The sequence below is a fragment of the Geospiza fortis genome, unplaced genomic scaffold (assembly GCF_000277835.1).
Source record: "Geospiza fortis unplaced genomic scaffold, GeoFor_1.0 scaffold275, whole genome shotgun sequence".
NCBI lineage: Eukaryota > Metazoa > Chordata > Aves > Passeriformes > Thraupidae > Geospiza > Geospiza fortis.
The window spans coordinates 5,132,935-5,149,238 of NW_005054341.1; the positions used below are offsets into that span (position 1 = coordinate 5,132,935).

General features: G+C 43.2%; 1 protein-coding gene across 1 annotated transcript in view; it reads left to right on the top strand.

The window, feature by feature from the left end:
* The window catches only part of RALGAPA2 (Ral GTPase activating protein catalytic alpha subunit 2), a 93,655-nt gene that overhangs the window by 4,985 nt on the left and 72,366 nt on the right, over nt 1–16,304 (top strand). The window contains 11 exon segments of the mRNA XM_031058284.1: nt 465–575; nt 1,056–1,105; nt 8,034–8,091; nt 9,319–9,362; nt 9,843–10,017; nt 10,920–11,035; nt 12,247–12,385; nt 12,811–13,010; nt 15,053–15,080; nt 15,082–15,173; nt 15,875–16,048. Of these exon segments, the coding sequence (XP_030914144.1) occupies nt 465–575; nt 1,056–1,105; nt 8,034–8,091; nt 9,319–9,362; nt 9,843–10,017; nt 10,920–11,035; nt 12,247–12,385; nt 12,811–13,010; nt 15,053–15,080; nt 15,082–15,173; nt 15,875–16,048 (1,187 nt within the window).

The following is a 16,304-nucleotide window of genomic DNA, read 5'->3' on the forward strand; positions in this document are numbered from 1 at the left end:
TCCTCTTTCTCTCCTCTTTCTCTCCTCTTTCTCTCCTCTTTCTCTCCTCTTTCTCTCCTCTTTCTCTCCTCTTTCTCTCCTCTTTCTCTCCTCTTTCTCTCCTCTTTCTCTCCTCTTTCTCTCCTCTTTCTCTCCTCTTTCTCTCCTCTTTCTCTCCTTTTTCCTTTTCCTTTCCCTTTTTCCCCTTTTTTCCTTTTTTATTTTTCTTTTCTTTTTATTTTTTTTCTTTTTTTTTTTAAATTTATTTTTAGTGGAAAGCAAATGAACCAAAGCCCCACTGCAGACTTTCATAAATTCAGTGAAATTCTTTTCAAGGATGGACCAGCAGTTTAGTACAGAATACTCAGTGAACTCGCTAAAATAGTTTTGTGTTGCATTTATTTCATTCTCTAATGCTCAATTTGCAGAATGCCTGAAATTCTTGTCTTTCTGCTCCTGTGTAATTGCTCTGTTCCTCTTTTCAGATATTGTGGATGGAAGTGACCTGAAGCAGTTTTTTGACAACAATTATTCTCAAATTTATTTTATATTCTATGAAAACTTCATAACACTGGAAAACAGCTTGAAACAAAAAGGTGAGTTTTAGAGTTTCTCCAGCAGCTGTTGGTCAGTGTTCCATAGCTGTGCTCCAGGGCATTCCATTAAAGCCTATCCAATGGTTGTCTAGTCCTCAGTTTTCTGTATTTACACTAACAGTTTCCTGCAGTACAGTGTAAGTGTTAATCACTTTAATTTTATGGTAGCAGGAGAGATGAGCATGGAAAATCACTCTCTGAAATGAGAGCAGCAGCTGATCACATTTCTGGGTTCATTTCAGCATTTACATACCCATCCTCTCAGCTTGCTCCAGGCTCCTGCGGCTCCCTCTGCTCAGCTGAGACATGGCCAGAGCAGAGAGAGGCTCTGCAGCCTGGGCACAGCTCACACTTGGGATCTTTATTTAAGATGAGAAATAAATTGATTGGCATCTTTGACTTTAGCTGAACAGCAAAAGCCTCATTCTGCTGTCTTTTATTGTATGTTTCTGGCAAGCAATGTTGTTTTGTGTCTTGCAGGGAATAAATCACAAAGGGAGGAGCTGGACTCCATCCTCTTTCTTTTTGAAGTAAGTTTTCCATACCATGAAAACTAATTTGTGTTTTAAATCTCACTGTCATTCTGTGCTTGCTTAGAGCTTTGCAGTGAGGGGTGAAACCAGGTGTCAGTCACCTGGATTAAGAGATGTTATCAAAATTCCCTGGAAATCCAGCAAGAACACCTCTGTCCTGAGGATCTGAGAGCTGATGCTCTGAAACAAGCCAGGTGGAATTTGGGAGCACTACTGCAATCAGTATTTGGTTCTGTTATGCTAAGGCTTTCAGTCTGCTTCCTGCTGTTTCTTTTCTGTTTTAATTAAACAAGAGTTTGCTCCTGTGTTTCATGGAGGGCCACTTCAGAGGAGCAGCACTTTCCCCCTCCTCTGTGTTTATTTTGCATGTGTCACAGCAGGAGGCTGGGCTCTGCTCCCCTCACTTGGAGGCATCTGTTGTGATTGCAGTGTTGGGTCTTGCAGCTCGAGGGCAATAAAAGGACAGGAGTTGTCAGCTACTGCACATCAGTTTGATCTGAGTGTGTGAAATGCTGATTTGCTAATTTGGTTTTTTTTGTTCAGTATAACATCTTTCATTTCCATATCCTTCCCTCCTGCCCAGCACTGGCCACCAGAGCATTGGCAATGTCTGGGGAAGAAAGGCTACCTAGTTAACTTTTGCATAATCAAATTAGGATTGCTTTAATTTAAGCGAGAATAGTCTGGGATAGATCATTTTCCAAGGTATCTCTTTGGAGTTACTACCTAAATGTATTTGGATGTGAGAAGATATTGTTTGACTAGATGAAAGCCTGACACATTAAAATGTTCTTATAATGCACACTGAAATTCTCAGCTTAGGCTCTGCCTGTCTCTAATCAAAAAGCTCTGGCAGTTAATTAAGTAAATAATTGGCCAGATATCTCTTAAGGTTAAACACACATCATCTACTGGTTTCTTTCTCTTTTCTTTATTTCTTTCTCTGTTACTCCAACTACTGACTTTTTACCTGAGTATTGCATCATAGAAATGTCATTTTTGTTTCTGTTTTGGGGTTTGTTTGGTAGGAAAAAGCCCTTCAAACTTTCAGTAGGACTCTAGAAATTGAAGCTAAAGGTTAATTGTTGTCAACTCCTCTCACTCCCTCTGAAACACCCCCCAGACCCTCAGAAGTATGTGGCTTCATGGTTTTGCATTAATGAGTAGTTTGTGGTTGAAATGGTGTTTATAGTGGCAAGAAGAATGATGCTGTTTAGCCTAATGTGCCTGTTGTGGGAAAAGTGGCCGTGAGAATGATGACATGGAATCCTGGGGCTTTTGTGATCTCGAATTCTCAATTTGCTGCCTCCCTTTTCCTCTTCTCCCTTGTTTCCCCCTCTGTGAGACCGGATTTTCACCCTGAGATCCGAGCTGTGCTTTCTGCTCCTTGTGACATTAGCACGGGTCTGCTCTGGGGTTGTGCCCGAGGTAGTGGCAAAGAACACGAGCTCATACATTTGACAGGACTGTTTGGGGCAGGAGAAACTCTTCCTCCTCCTCCTCCTCTTCCTCAGAGCCCATGCCAGCAGAGAAGGTGTTGCTGTGTAGCTGAGCAAGGCTGTGCAGGTTAATGGAAGCTCGTTAATACGCTGGGACCTTGAATAAGGAATGACATTGAATAGGAAATAGCCAATGCTTGCTCATCTGGGTGGAGGGAATAACTGGGCATTCCCAGGGCTTGGAAAGGGGTGGCCAATAACCACCCCTTAATACTCCTTAAAAGCAGTGGGAAAACTTGCTGTGTGAAGGAGAAAAAATGGATGGTTGTGTCTGAAGCAGGGGCTGCTTGGGGTCCCAGTGGAGGAGAGTTGTGCAACAGCCTGGTCACCCTGGGGGAGAGGAGATCCTTTCAGTGTTTCTGTGGGATTCAGAGTGATTCCCTTCATGGTGGGGATCTGCTGGATTGAGTGTGCAGTCCATGGATAGCCAACCCTGGGTGAGAACAGCCCGAGAGCCTCAGCGCAGGACAGGGAGTCAGAAATGCCAAGTGATGAAACGTTCATACTCTAAGCCATAGGAAACAGAACTAATTGATTGTTAAGCTTTCCATATTTAGTGTGATGTCAGCAGGAGCCAGGGGGATGCTGCATTTTCTGCTAATTAGCTAAATGGGTAGTTACTTAGGATTAACAAATCCTGAATCCCCATGCTGAGGGTCAACAGCTTAAAAATCAATAAAAATATTTATGAGGGAATTGCTGCCTTTGCCTTTCCTGGAGGTTTAGTGGGGATTGTGCTGCTGTTGTGGAGTGACACCTAGTGTGTGTATTGGGCAGCAGAGCTTTTCCCACAAATCCTCTGGAAACTGACTTGGCTTGGTAGTAATTTATGGAAGTTCTAATTTTACACATAAGCTGCACAGCTTGGCCACACAGCAGCAACTTCAAACGGCATGTTACTCAAAGAAGAAATGTTAACCAGCAGGGAGGAATGCCAAGGGTTAACTGTTGCAATTAATTGTGCAAAATGCTTGGCTCTAACTCTATAAGGTGCCTTGGCCTTTTCCCATATAGGTATTTGTGAAGTGATATGGCAGCAGCACTGTTATTTTTCCCTGTTTCAGCTAAAAGCCCAGAATTATGTGACACACAATTTTTTTCTGCTGAGGCATGGCTCTCTCTCTATTTGCAGTGCATTTGCAGAACAGGTTGTTGTTGTTCCTTGTGTCCCTGCTCCCTTTTGAGGGAGCAGCTCAAAACCTCAGATTTGAGGGCAGCTCTGAGTCCTGTGTGTCACAGACCTGCCAGGAGGTGCACTGTATTTATGTCCATTTTCTGGCACCAATAACAGTATTGTTGGTTATACATTGGTTATATATATATATATGTGTATCTGTTTGTGAAAGTTTGGGGATTTTTTTAAAATAATAAAATATTTTTTCTTTCTTGCAGCATCAGGTACTGATTCCTCTGACACTGTGGTTTTTTAATCTCTAATGAAGTAAAAGCAGATTGATGGTTTTGAGATACATAGATCAATTTCTTCCCACTCTCTATAATTTTTCTTCTTTAGTTAAGAACAGTCACATCTGTTGTGCTGGTGGTGTTATAAAATTAATTCTACTGATCTAACAAGTTCACTGGATCAAATGTTTTATGCTCAGAATTTTTCAGATGTAGAAAAAGCTTCCCCAAGTCCGTGTTTTGTGTGGAGTTTGTGGTTTCTTGAGCCTCATGCAGATATGAATGCTGAGTGTCAAGCTCAGTAGAGTAACAAAGGGGCTTTTTTGTTTATAACAGTAAAAGTGCTTGTAGCTCTATTTTCTACACATAGAAAATTACTTTTGGAGCCATTTACAGTTTGTTCTGCCATAATTCCAATAACATTGCTGCTATTCTTACAGCAATCTGTGGTAAATTCTAGCTATATGTTTTACATTCAGAGATCTTACAGTTTCTTGTTATGCCTGGAGCAGTGATAAGTGCCCTGTGTGCTTCGGGCAGACATTTTCCCTCAACAAATAACTGTAAATAATTTATTAATGCAACAAATGGAGTATCCCTTCATTGAGATTGAGCTGCTGCAGGCACACTGACTCCATTGGCCTCTTGGCTTGTCTGAGTTTGCGAGTAGGAGATGGAAAATCCCTAAATTGATGCAAGCTTTGGTAGTTGAACACCCTGAAACCACTAGCAGCACTTGAGCACAGAGGCCTGGGAGAGCTCTTATGCCTTGACTTGGCTTGAAGTAGATTCACCTGCCACTGACTCCTGGAGATTGTGAATCCATTCCCCCAGAGGGGACGTGATGCAGCCTTGGCACTGGCACTGCTGCTCTTTCTGCCTCCAGGAGTGGGTTTGCCCAGCGAGGGCACTTTGGGGGTGGCTGTCATTGATCCAAGACCATGTCCAGAGCAGCAGAACAGCAGTGCTCATTGTCCCCCCGTGGCCGTGGGGCTGGGAAACATCCTCTGGGATCCCAGGTGAGGCTTGGGCCAGCCTCAGCCTGCCCTGTGTGCTGCAGCAGGTGAGGGGCACAGAGCTGCCAGTCATGGCAGGATTCAACCAGGGGGGCAAAAACAAAAGGCTTTGAAAAAGAAATAGCGGTTTTGGTGAAGTCAGAGGGAGTCTGTCGAAATATGAGTCTCGGTGGTTTTTGTTTTGCTTCAATAAAAGAGAGACACAGCTTTGAAAAAGCAGCATCCTGTGTAAACTAAGATTTAAACTTAACATTATTCCTAGTCATGCAGGAAGTCCAAACGAAAAAGAACTATGGATAATCAGTTAAAAGAACTGACAGATACCCTGATGTGTTGATCAGTAGTAATACCTAATTTCTATTTCAAGTGTGTTATAATGGATTACCATATAGATGCAGCAAAGCACTAAGCATTAAATAGATCTATGTGTTTTCTGAAAAAGCAATATTATTTTGCACTGTGGGGTTTCTTAAAATATTTCTTATTAGTGTAGTGTGAAACCAGGAACAAGATGTCAATAGCCAGCTCGGATTCACAGCAGTGTGGCTGAGCCTGGGCTGGAGGGGAAGAAACTCTCATTTGTCACATAGCAATAGCAGTGCAGGTTCTTTAGAGCACCAGGGGTGGGGAGGGTGTACAAAATGTTGCTGGAAATGTGAAGTTGCAAAGGGAACAACTGGAGCTGGTTCACGACTTGTGCAGTCTCCTGTCACGCTGAAACACCACCTCAGTCTGGGGCTGAAGGGTAAAAATCACCAGCTGGAAGCTCTGCTGGTGGGACTGGGACTTAGCTTGGAACCTTCAGAGTTTATATTTAATGATGTAGACTTTGCACCTGGGTGGCTTCTTTTTGCATTGCAGGAGCAGATGATGGGTCTGCATTTGTGTCTATTTTAGAGTGGCCCTGCTCTGCTGCAGAGCTGTGCTGTCTGCAGTGCAGGAGGGGGATGAGGTTGCTTTTTGAGAACACCTTGCTGTGGGGCAGGACCATGCAAGTGATCAGTCACACCCTTGCATTTTTTCAAAATACATATACTTACCGTTTTCCTGGTTTTGAGATGCTGAAAAGGAGAATGCAAGGGAAGGGACTTAAGTGTCTACTTTTTTTTTTTTTTGCTGTGCGAAAAGACTTTGAGATATGGGAGCTTTTCTCAGATAGGAACTTCTGTCCTCTTACTGATGGTTTGAACCTTTGAATTGTTTTTGATTCAGTCACCTGACAAGGGTGTTGGATTCTGTGTTTTGTAAAGACAGAAGAATGGTAAGCTTGTTGTTTTCTGCCCTGACCCCCCCAGTTTCGGGCAGTTTAGAGTTTAGGTTTGTTTTTCCTGCTCGTTGTTGAACTGTGCAGCTGCATTTGTTGTTCTGCTTTTCTCTGGATACAACCTGAAGTTCTCTGAGACTTGGATGTGAAAATTGGTACCAAATTCTTTTTCAAATGGGTCTTTGTTATAGAGCTTTGCACTTTTCCAGCCTATGCAGCTCGGACCTCATCACAGCTCATTTTCTGGAGGGGAGCTTTGTGTTCAAATATAGATGAAACTGTGTGACAGACTGGAACAATGGAAACAAAATACCTGTGCTTTTGTCTGGTTTTGCATGATAAATGTGCCAGTGTGTGAAGCTTCCTTCCTGCAGTGTGACAACACCTGAGTCCAGCCCAGCTTTTGTTGCTGGTTTGCCGTAGGGTTTTGTTTCCTGGAGCTTTTCCTCGCACACCTCGGGCACACAGCTTGTGGTGAGCTTGGGCACAGACCCAGCTCCCACGCAGAGCTCCTGGGTCAGGTTGGGTTAGAAGTGCTCCTGGGTTAGCTTAGGACTCCTTTCTGCCCCATGCCAAGTTAAGTAATGATTAATGCCAGAAATAGTCCGGAGGAGTGGTGGGCTGCCAGTGTTTTAATGTTTAGATGGATAACGATAACTCTTTGTCCATGGATCCTGCAATCTGATTGGTAGAAGCCTGGTGCTTAACTAACAGGTAAAGCCCCACTGTGAGTCATGGCCTCATTTTTAGCCAGTCAGATCCTTCATCCCAAGCATTCCTGGCTGCCACAGTGTGCTGGGGAGGGAGCTGGGGGAGTGACACTGAAACCAAGTACGAGGAACATGGAAAGGACCTGCCTGGTTTGCATTTTTATTCTGGTTAACCTTTCAGAAATGCTATTTACTGTGTGGGGGGCACATGCTATGGTGGAGGTGTGGAGGACCAGCCTGTCTGTGACCTGAGGTCTAGCTCCCTATGTCCACAAACTTGTCATGACTACCATCCTCTGCTGTGGAGAAAGGAATGTTCTGTGTCCAACAAGACTGTTCTGGGCGTTGAATATAATTTCTGAAGCCCTTTATTGTCAAAAGCAAGAGGTCTGTCCTGCTCCATGTCTCGAGCACATGCTCTGGCAGTGGTTGTGACTCTGTCACCCGGCTCCCAGGGGTGGCCCACAGTGCCAGCTGCTTTCTGGGCTGTGATACTTTGTTTTTTCCTGTGAGCTTCTGTGTGCAGAACACCCTCAAATGTGTCACTGTTGCTTAGGTGACCTGTCATCCATTTGCATCTTGCATGTGGTATTACTGAGAACTTAGAGGTGCTTTGTTGTGCAGAAACTCGTGCCAGTCGTTTTGTTTGATAATTGCAAGGAACTATGACTGTCAGTCACTTATAACATTGTTTAATTTCATTTGATCTCCAAACGGAAAAGTGTTCAAAACTAGTTTCCTGTTTAAATATATCTTCCTAATTATTTCAATGGCTGAAAAGTTGTAAGTTGGAGACATTTTTTGTGTAGAACCTGTGTGAAGCCCTGTGTACTGCCAGACCTTTGTGAGGCAGCAGTAGGTGAGCTGTGCTGCTGCCACACCCGTGGCCAAGCCCTGCTCCATGCTGCCAGTAGTTTAAAAAGAAACTCTGTGTATATTCCCATCTCATTTGTATGTTGTGCATCTGTTTCTCTGTATTCCCTGATGAACCAGTTTTATTACAGCAAATTTGACTAGTTTTGTTTCCTGCAGAAAATATTGCAGCTGCTACCAGAGAGGATTTTTTATCGATGGCATTTTCGCAGTATAGGTAAGAAGAAAATGTTTAAAAAAATTTGGACTTTTTAGTAGTTTTTTCAGATCAATTTTTCTTTTAATGAGCAATATGTGAGTAGAGTTATGAATACATGGTATTTGTGCAAGTTTGGCCCCAGCTGTCTTTCCCAGATTCTCATGAAATGGAGGATTTTCCCAGCATCCTGTTAGAATATGGCCTTGGCCATGACAGACACAAGATACTCATTGGTGGCTTCCTCAGACCAAGACTGTTCTTTCCCCGCGCTCCAGTGGTATGGAAGCTTGTGGAAGAAGGGAGGGAATAGGAGGAGTCTGGCAGAGAGCAGCCTTGGGTGGCCAGAACACCTTGAAGTCCAGTGAAGTGGTTTAACTTGATAATTTCCTCTGAATCAAATGCCTTGGATTCGTCAGTGCTTTTCAAATTCTGCTTCCAAGTGCCACCAGTGTGGCACCAATGGGTTTTTATGCAGCTTATTAAAATTTTATAGGGGCGTTCTGTTCCTTCCAAGTAGGGCTTTTTGGTTGTGGTTGGTTTGCAGCACTGTCTGACCAGCTGCCATTTTTGTCATCAGAACAAGGAATTGCTTTTGCAGAAGAACAATGAGCGGAAGTTAAAGGTCAAGGGAAGGGCTGTTGTCATATTTCCACTCAGCACTGACAAAAACAAGAGGAGACATCTGCCTGGCCACTTCACAACGGTTCAGCTGCACTAGTCCAGACCAAATTGGTTCCACTTGGTTGCTCTATAGCTGATACGTTCTTTATGCTTCTATTGAGTGGTCTTAGTGGCAAAATTTTTTTATCTGTGTCCAAAAAGTGATGTTCAAAATTTGGCAGAGCATTTATTTACACCTCTGCCTTGTGATTTCCTTTTGCTTAACATTCATGTGCATTAATGTGAATTTCCTATATATGTTAATAATTTCTCTAATCTTGTGAAATGGCGAGATCTTGCAGGAAGGAGCCCATTTAAGGAATGTGTATAATTCACAGATCTTAGTATTAATGAAAATAATTTGAGACATGGTCCTCTGAAGAAAACCCTGAGGAAAGACTCATCACAGTTATTCTTGGGTGGTGGTGATTGTAGCTAGATTCAGTTGGGGATTTCCTCCCCACAGTTGTCCTAAAACCCAGTGCAGTGGCCCCAGAATAAATTAAAGTAGGCTTTCATGAAATATTTTTGAGAACATTGTGGTGGGACATGTCTGATAATGTCTACCTAATTTTCCTAATCCAGGGTCGATCCTGAAGAAGCTTTTGCACACTGGAAATTCTCTCAAGGTATTGTGTTGATGTTTTCATATTTTTTTTTACTTTAATTCCTATGAAGTATGATACTTTGCAGCTTTCCAATAGCAGTGTTTTCCAGATTGTTAGGCTTTGTAATTTTTTCTTATTCACCTTTTAATCTTAAGTTTTATTATTGTGATCCTTGGTTTAATATGTGTTTTCAGTCATTTTGCTGCTCTCGTGACCTTTGCGAAGTTACCTGGAGAAGGATATTGCTTAATACCTAATTTTGCTTAATACCTAATTGCTTAATTAGGTATTGATATTGCTTAATACCTAATTTTTTGAGCTTTCTCTGGCATTAGAGCTAGGATTATATTAATAATGTGATACCCTTGGTATGATGGCAAGACCTTGCAACACCTAGCTGGGACGAAGCTCTTGCCCTGCCCGTTGTGAATTATTTAATCGTGTTACTGCACTTACAGACCTGTGTCATTGCCCTTTTTGCCCAAACGCACCCCCTTGCAGCTCAGGTGTGAAGGAATCCGCCTGTTCCTGCTGTGGCTGCAAGCCCTGCAGACCAACTGTGGCGAGGAGCAGATCCTGATGTTCGCCTGCCTGGTGCCTGGCTTCCCCCCGCTGCCGTCCTCGCACGGGCCCTGCACGCTGGAGAGCCTGGTCAGCCCCCCGGCCGCGCCCGACGGTGAGCCTGCTCCTGGGGGGAGATTCAACCCCTTCTCCTCTGGGATTCATTCTCTGAACCTGAGAGAGAAGCAGGGAAAAGAGTGACCCAAACAATTCTTATCCGCTGCTCCTGTGTTGTGCCAAAGTGGAATGCAATATGGGGGTTGTTCACCCAAAGCGATGGTGTTTTGTTTCCTTGGCGTGTCCAGACTGTTGGTCAGGAGACAGTCAGGAAATTTTGTTCAGTTGAGTTCTTGCTTGAGTTTCAGTTTAGATGTAGTGTAATATAGTAAAGAATAATAGTATCAAAAAGTAATTAATTAGCCTTCTGATAGCGATGGAGTCCTCCTCATCATGCCTCCTGCCAATTGGGCGAAATTTCAATGATAGGGTGAAATCCTCCTAGGACCTCCAGATCTTCTAGGGGGACCTCCAGGTCTCTCTCCTGGAGGAGGGGACAATGGGTGCTGCCCGTGAGCCTTCTCCTGGGGTGCCTCTCCTGGAGGAGGGGACAATGGGTGCTGCCAGCTGCCCCTGGAATTCCGAGCTGACTGCAGTGTGTGTCTGGCTGCTGGGCTGGTGTGGCTCTAGAGCCGCCTGCTCCTGTCCCTCTGAGGGTCTGCTCTTTGGCTCTGGGGTGGTTTTAATTCAGATGCAGCAGCAGCAGGAGCAATTTACTGCCCCTCAAGCAGGTGTGGAGGTTTTCTCCTTATTGGCTCACTGCTGGTGTCAGCCCTTCCAAGCCATCGGGAATCTGGTGTCATCCTCGCTGGGATGTGCCAGATTTTGGACATCCGAGCAGCTGCTGGACTTGCACAGCTTGGTGGTACCATAATGGGTATTTCCAAATCAATCTTTTACAGAAAATAGCTTTTATTTCAGTATTTTAATGTGTTCTATGCTTAAAATATTTGATTTTAGCCAAGATATTTCCAGAAGAAATAACACCGCTTTTGCCAGCTGTCTCTGGAGAGAAAATTGCAGAAGACCAGACCTGCTATTTTCTCCAGCTCCTGCTAAAATATATGGTAATTCAGGTAAGGAGGATGAATGTTTGAAACTGTTCCTATTTGGAGGATGTATTTGTGGTAGAAATTAAGCCTACACTACATCTGTGTGGAGCTGGGTTTGCCCTTCCCCAGCACATTTTTTACTCTTAAGTGGAAAATCATCCCAAAGGTATTTCCTTGTGCCATTTTTTGTGAAAATAAGCAGTTTGTCACACTTCTGTGATAAGAGTTAATGAATGTTATCCAAACTTGCAGAATAACTGACTGTTTTATGTGCTGGTGGTTGCATTTAGAAAATTGATGTAGGGTAAAGATTCAGTTTGTTCTCTTTGGACACATACCTAGATGAAAAGGAATGTAAAGGACCACTGGAGGAAGAGATAAAGAGAGATGGCTTCTGTGATGTTTTTAAAAGGAAGCAAGTAACATGTACATAAAATTTAATTAGAAGTAGATCAGATTAATCTGTACAGGAAATAAATTAAGATAATGCATATATTTTAAAAGTACAAATTAAGCAACATTTTGAAATAAAGTGGAAGCTATGCAGACAATGAACATTAAAGAGCCTTGTTATTAAAAAGAGATAAATTATAATTAAATACTTTGAGATACACTTTTTAGTATGAAAAGGCAAGACCAAAATAATATTTGGAAAGGGCTTTGTCATCTTGAATAAATGCTTTATTTTAAAAAGTGGCTGTATGAAATTATCAGCTTCCTCCACAGCACCCTTTGTTTTACATATCAGAGTCTCACAACACTTCAGTTAAAGACAAAAATGTCACTCTTCTTTTTATGCTCTTGTTACCTGTGTGGGGTCTAAACAAACCTGCTTACTCTACAAATCCCATTGCATAGTGGTTCCAGTGTTTGTTTATTTGTGTTTATTCTGACAAAGAAAATATTAATGATAAAAGAAGAGCGCAAAGTGACTTTGTCAAAATGTACTTGTAAGAAGCAAATGTACTGGGAGCAGAACAGGACACTTGCTGTCCTTTGGTTAGAACAGCTTAAATCCACTGGCTTCCACTGAGCTTGCTGGCTTTGGGGGGGTGCTCTATTACTACTTTCCATTCTTACTGCACTTTGTAAAGGTAGTCTGGGGGCTGTGCTGCTTTTTCTTTTCTTGCTAAAGCATAGTTGCTTGGTTTTTTTGTGTTCAGGGGGAAACAATTGTCAGTATAGCACATTAACTTAAAGCTTTTTGTTTGTTTCTCTCCAACTCTCTGACAAAGGCTGCCAGCTTGGAGTGGAAGAACAAGGAGAACCAAGACACTGGGTTTAAGTTTCTCTTTACGTTGTTCAGAAAATACTATCTTCCTCACTTGTTCCCGTCTTTTACAAAGCTAACCAACCTCTACAAACCTGTGCTGGGTAAGTAGTGGGTTTTGCCTTTGAAGAAGAAAAAGATACTGCTCTCAGCAGCATCTCTGTTCCCAGCTGGTGTGTCACTTACAGCTCTGTGGGATGAGGAGTTTTTTTCTCCCTGGTTTCCTGTAAAACTAACATTGTAGCAGGGCAGGTTCTTTGTTTCAGCTTTTGCCCTTCTTTTTGCAGCTCTTCTCTTTTGCTTTCCTTTGTTTTGAGTGATGCAAGTGATAACCTCAGGAACGAGCTGTGCTGTTACGTTCTCTCGAGGAGGGATACAGTGAGGATAGAATACAAGCATTAATAAAATAAAAGCAGTCAGTCATTGCATCCGTTACTTTTTTGGTGATATGTTCAGTACATTTAGCTAGAGTTGGGAAGCAATTACTAAGATTCCACTTTGTTTCTCTCTTCCTTTTTGTCCCCCTCAGACATCCCTGATATCAGGCCGAGGCCGGTGTATGTCACTGCAACACGGAACAATGAGAGTGTCTACTGCACAAAAATCCCCTACATGGCAGCTCGAGTGGTTTTTATCAAGTGGCTCGTTACCTTCTTCCTTGAAAAGAAGTATTTAACTGCTGTTCAGAATACAAAAAATGGAGGAGAAATGCTCCCCAAAATTATTCAGGTGGGCTTTAAAGTTTACCTCTGTTCTTGCATGCATGCTAACCTTGCAGGTGATCTCACTGCACTCATAGCTGAAGCACAAAGAAACGCTACCCCACAGTGAATAAATGATGTAGCTGTTTATTTGATTTTCTTTTTCTTTGGTGGAGGAGGGAATCTCCAAGCAAAACCCTTCGGTAATTCACTAGAAGTTTTTTTTTCCTTCATAACTTGTTTCATTTCCAGCTTCAGCAGTATTATATTTAGACTTCTGGAATTTACTCTGTAAACTGTCATACTTGGTGGTTCCATGGACCATTTCCCAGTGACATCAAAGGCTACTTTGTTTTCCTCTCAGTTATAGCAGCTGTTTACAATGAGATATTAGAGAAATATTTGATTTATAAACTCATGGTTGAGACTCCTCTGGCATTAGATGCCTCACAATGAATTTTATAAATTGATGCTTTTGAGAGACTCTCCAGCTTCCTGTCAAGAATTTAGAACCAATCTCAGCTTACATTTGGTCTTGAACTATAGGTGAGTCTCAGCTGTGGGCTCAGCAGAGAAGCAACACAGTTTGAGAGGTTGCAAAACGCAGGCAGTGCCAGAGCAGCACCTGGTAAAAAGGTGTTGGGCCTTACAATGTGTAGTTCTGTGACTATCATATTTTCTGAAAAATCCCTTCACCAGGATTTCTTCTCCTGGGAAGCTGAGAAGCCTCAGAAAAGAATGAAAACAATAATTATATGATTGCTTCTCCCTGTTTTGCTGCTTTGAAATGTGGTCTGGAGATTGATTATCCAACAGGTGGTTTGATTGGTTTCATGTGAATTGTTATGACTTAATGACCAATCACAGTCCAGTTGTGTTGGACTCTGGGGAGTCAGTCGTGAGTTTTTAATTAATATCTTGTTAAGCTTTCTGTAAGTATCCTTTCTCTATTCTTTAGAATAGTTTTAGTATAGTATTCTTTTATTTAATATAATATCATAAAATAATAAATTAACCTTCTAAGAACATGGAGTCAGATTCATCAATTCCTCTTTGTCCCGGGGACCTTGAAAATACCACATAGTGCTACAATCCATGTTTTCACCAAGATAAAGGGACTTGAAGTTTCCTCTCCACTCTGCCTTCCTTTACTCTCTTAGTGTGGCATGGACAAACCAGTTGTTGTGTGCTGTAAGGAAGTGTCCAGTTTGCAAAGACCAAATTCCTTCTTGGATAGAGTGGCAGACTGAAATATGTCATGCCTGAGTATTGTGCCAGACAGGCTATCCCGAGCTCCTGTGAGGATTCCAGAGTGTGGTGAGTGCTGCTGCAGGGGATGACAGAAATCCCATTTTTGGCCACAAAAATCCCCTACAGTGTTACAAGCTGGGGGCAGTGTGTTTGGACAGTGTTCAGGCAGAAAGGGATCTGGAGGTGCTGATTAAATATGAGCCAGCAGTGTGCCTTGGTGGCCAAGAAGGCCAATGGCATCCTGGCCTGCAGTAGGAATGGTGTGGCCAGCAGGAGCAGGGAGGTCATTCTGCCCCTGTACTCGGTGCTGGTGAGGCCACACCTGGAGTGCTGTGTCCAGTTCTGGGCTCCTCAGTTTGGGAAGGATGTTGAGATGTTTGAGCACGTCCAGAGGAGGGCAACAAGGCTGGTGAGGGGTTTGGAACATAAACTCTGTGAAGAACGTTTGAGGGAGCTGGGGCTGTTCAGCCTGGAGAAGAGGAGGCTTAGAGGTGACCTTATTGCTCTCTACAGCTTCCTGAAGGGAGGTTGTAGACAGGTGGGGGTTGGTCTCTGACAGAACCAGAGGACACAATCTTAAGCAATGTCAGGGAAGGTACAGGTTGGATATTAGGAAGAAATTTTTCACCGAAAGAATAACAAAGTACTGGAATGCTCTTCCCAGGGAGGTGGTAGAAACACCATCTCTGGATGTGTTTTAAAAAAGACTGGACATGGCACTTGGTGCTATAGTCTAGGTGAGGTGTTAGGGCATAGGTTGGACTCGATGGTCTTATAGGTCTCTTCCAACCTCATTATTCTGTGATTCTGTGCCTGCAGACTGTCGCCGCGGGCCAGGAGAAGAGCGGAGGAGCAGCACCGTGGTGTCTATGAGATGGTGCAGGGCATCCTGCTCTCCACACGCGGATACGTCAACTTCGTCAACGAGGTGTTCCGCCAGGTCTGCCCGCTGCCGCTTGCTGCCCTGCTTCTTGTTTCTGTGTGAGACACGCCCTGGGGGGCTGGTGCTGGGCAAACTTGGTCTGTCACAAAACTTGCTGGTCTGTCACTGTCATGTTTTCTGAAAAATCCTCTCTGCCCAGGATTCTTCTCCTGGGATTCTCTCTTTTCATTTCTCAGAGAGAAATGAAAACAATAATTATCTGATTGCTTTTCCTGTGTTTGCTGCTTTGCAGTGTGGTCTGGAGATTGTTTACCAACTGGTCATTGTTTGATTGGTTTCATGTGAGTTGTTTTAACTTAATGACCAATCACTGTCCAGCTGTGTCGGGACTCTGGAAGCAGTCAGGAGTTTTCATTATCGTTCTTTGTAGCCTTCTGTCTGTATCCTTTCTCTATTCTTTAGTATAGTTTTAGTACAGCATTCTTTAATATAATATAATAAAATAATAAATTAGCCTTCTAAGAACATGGAGTCAGATTCATCAATTCCTCACTGACCGGCAAATACCACGCTGGTCACAGCAGCAGTCTTTGAGGTCAGGCTCCTTCCTAGGTCTAGTTTAACGACCAGATTATGGAGCTGTTGAGGGAACTGAAGCTTGCTGCTTAAAATGGCAGCGTGGGTGGTGCTGTGTGTGTGTCTGTATGCACCACATCTGTGCTCTGTGTGGAGTGAAATCTGTGAACTTTCCTTTTCAGGCTTTTTTGTTGCCGCCTTCTGATATATCCGCAACACGGAAGGTGGTGAAAGTGTACCAGAAGTGGATACTGCAGGAGAAACCTGTGTTCATGGAGGAGCCAGACAAGAAGGAGGACAGCCAGGATGCTGTTGCTCCCTTGGAAGACTCCTCAGTGCAAACAGACGGTAAACATGTATGGTATCCCTGTTCCTTACTTTGTCCGCTGCAATATGGGGCTTTTCACCTCACTCTGTAGAGGAATAACAGTTTAAAGTGTGGGGGAAATAGGATTAAAAATGCATTTATTTAAGGACTCACAGTTGAAATAGTTACTGAGTAGCACTTGGTGCAGGGAGGGGGTTGCAGCTGGTTTGACAAACATCATTTGTGGTTATTCCCTGCATGTGTAAATACGACAGCAGAAACTTCATGGAAGAAACACTGATGGG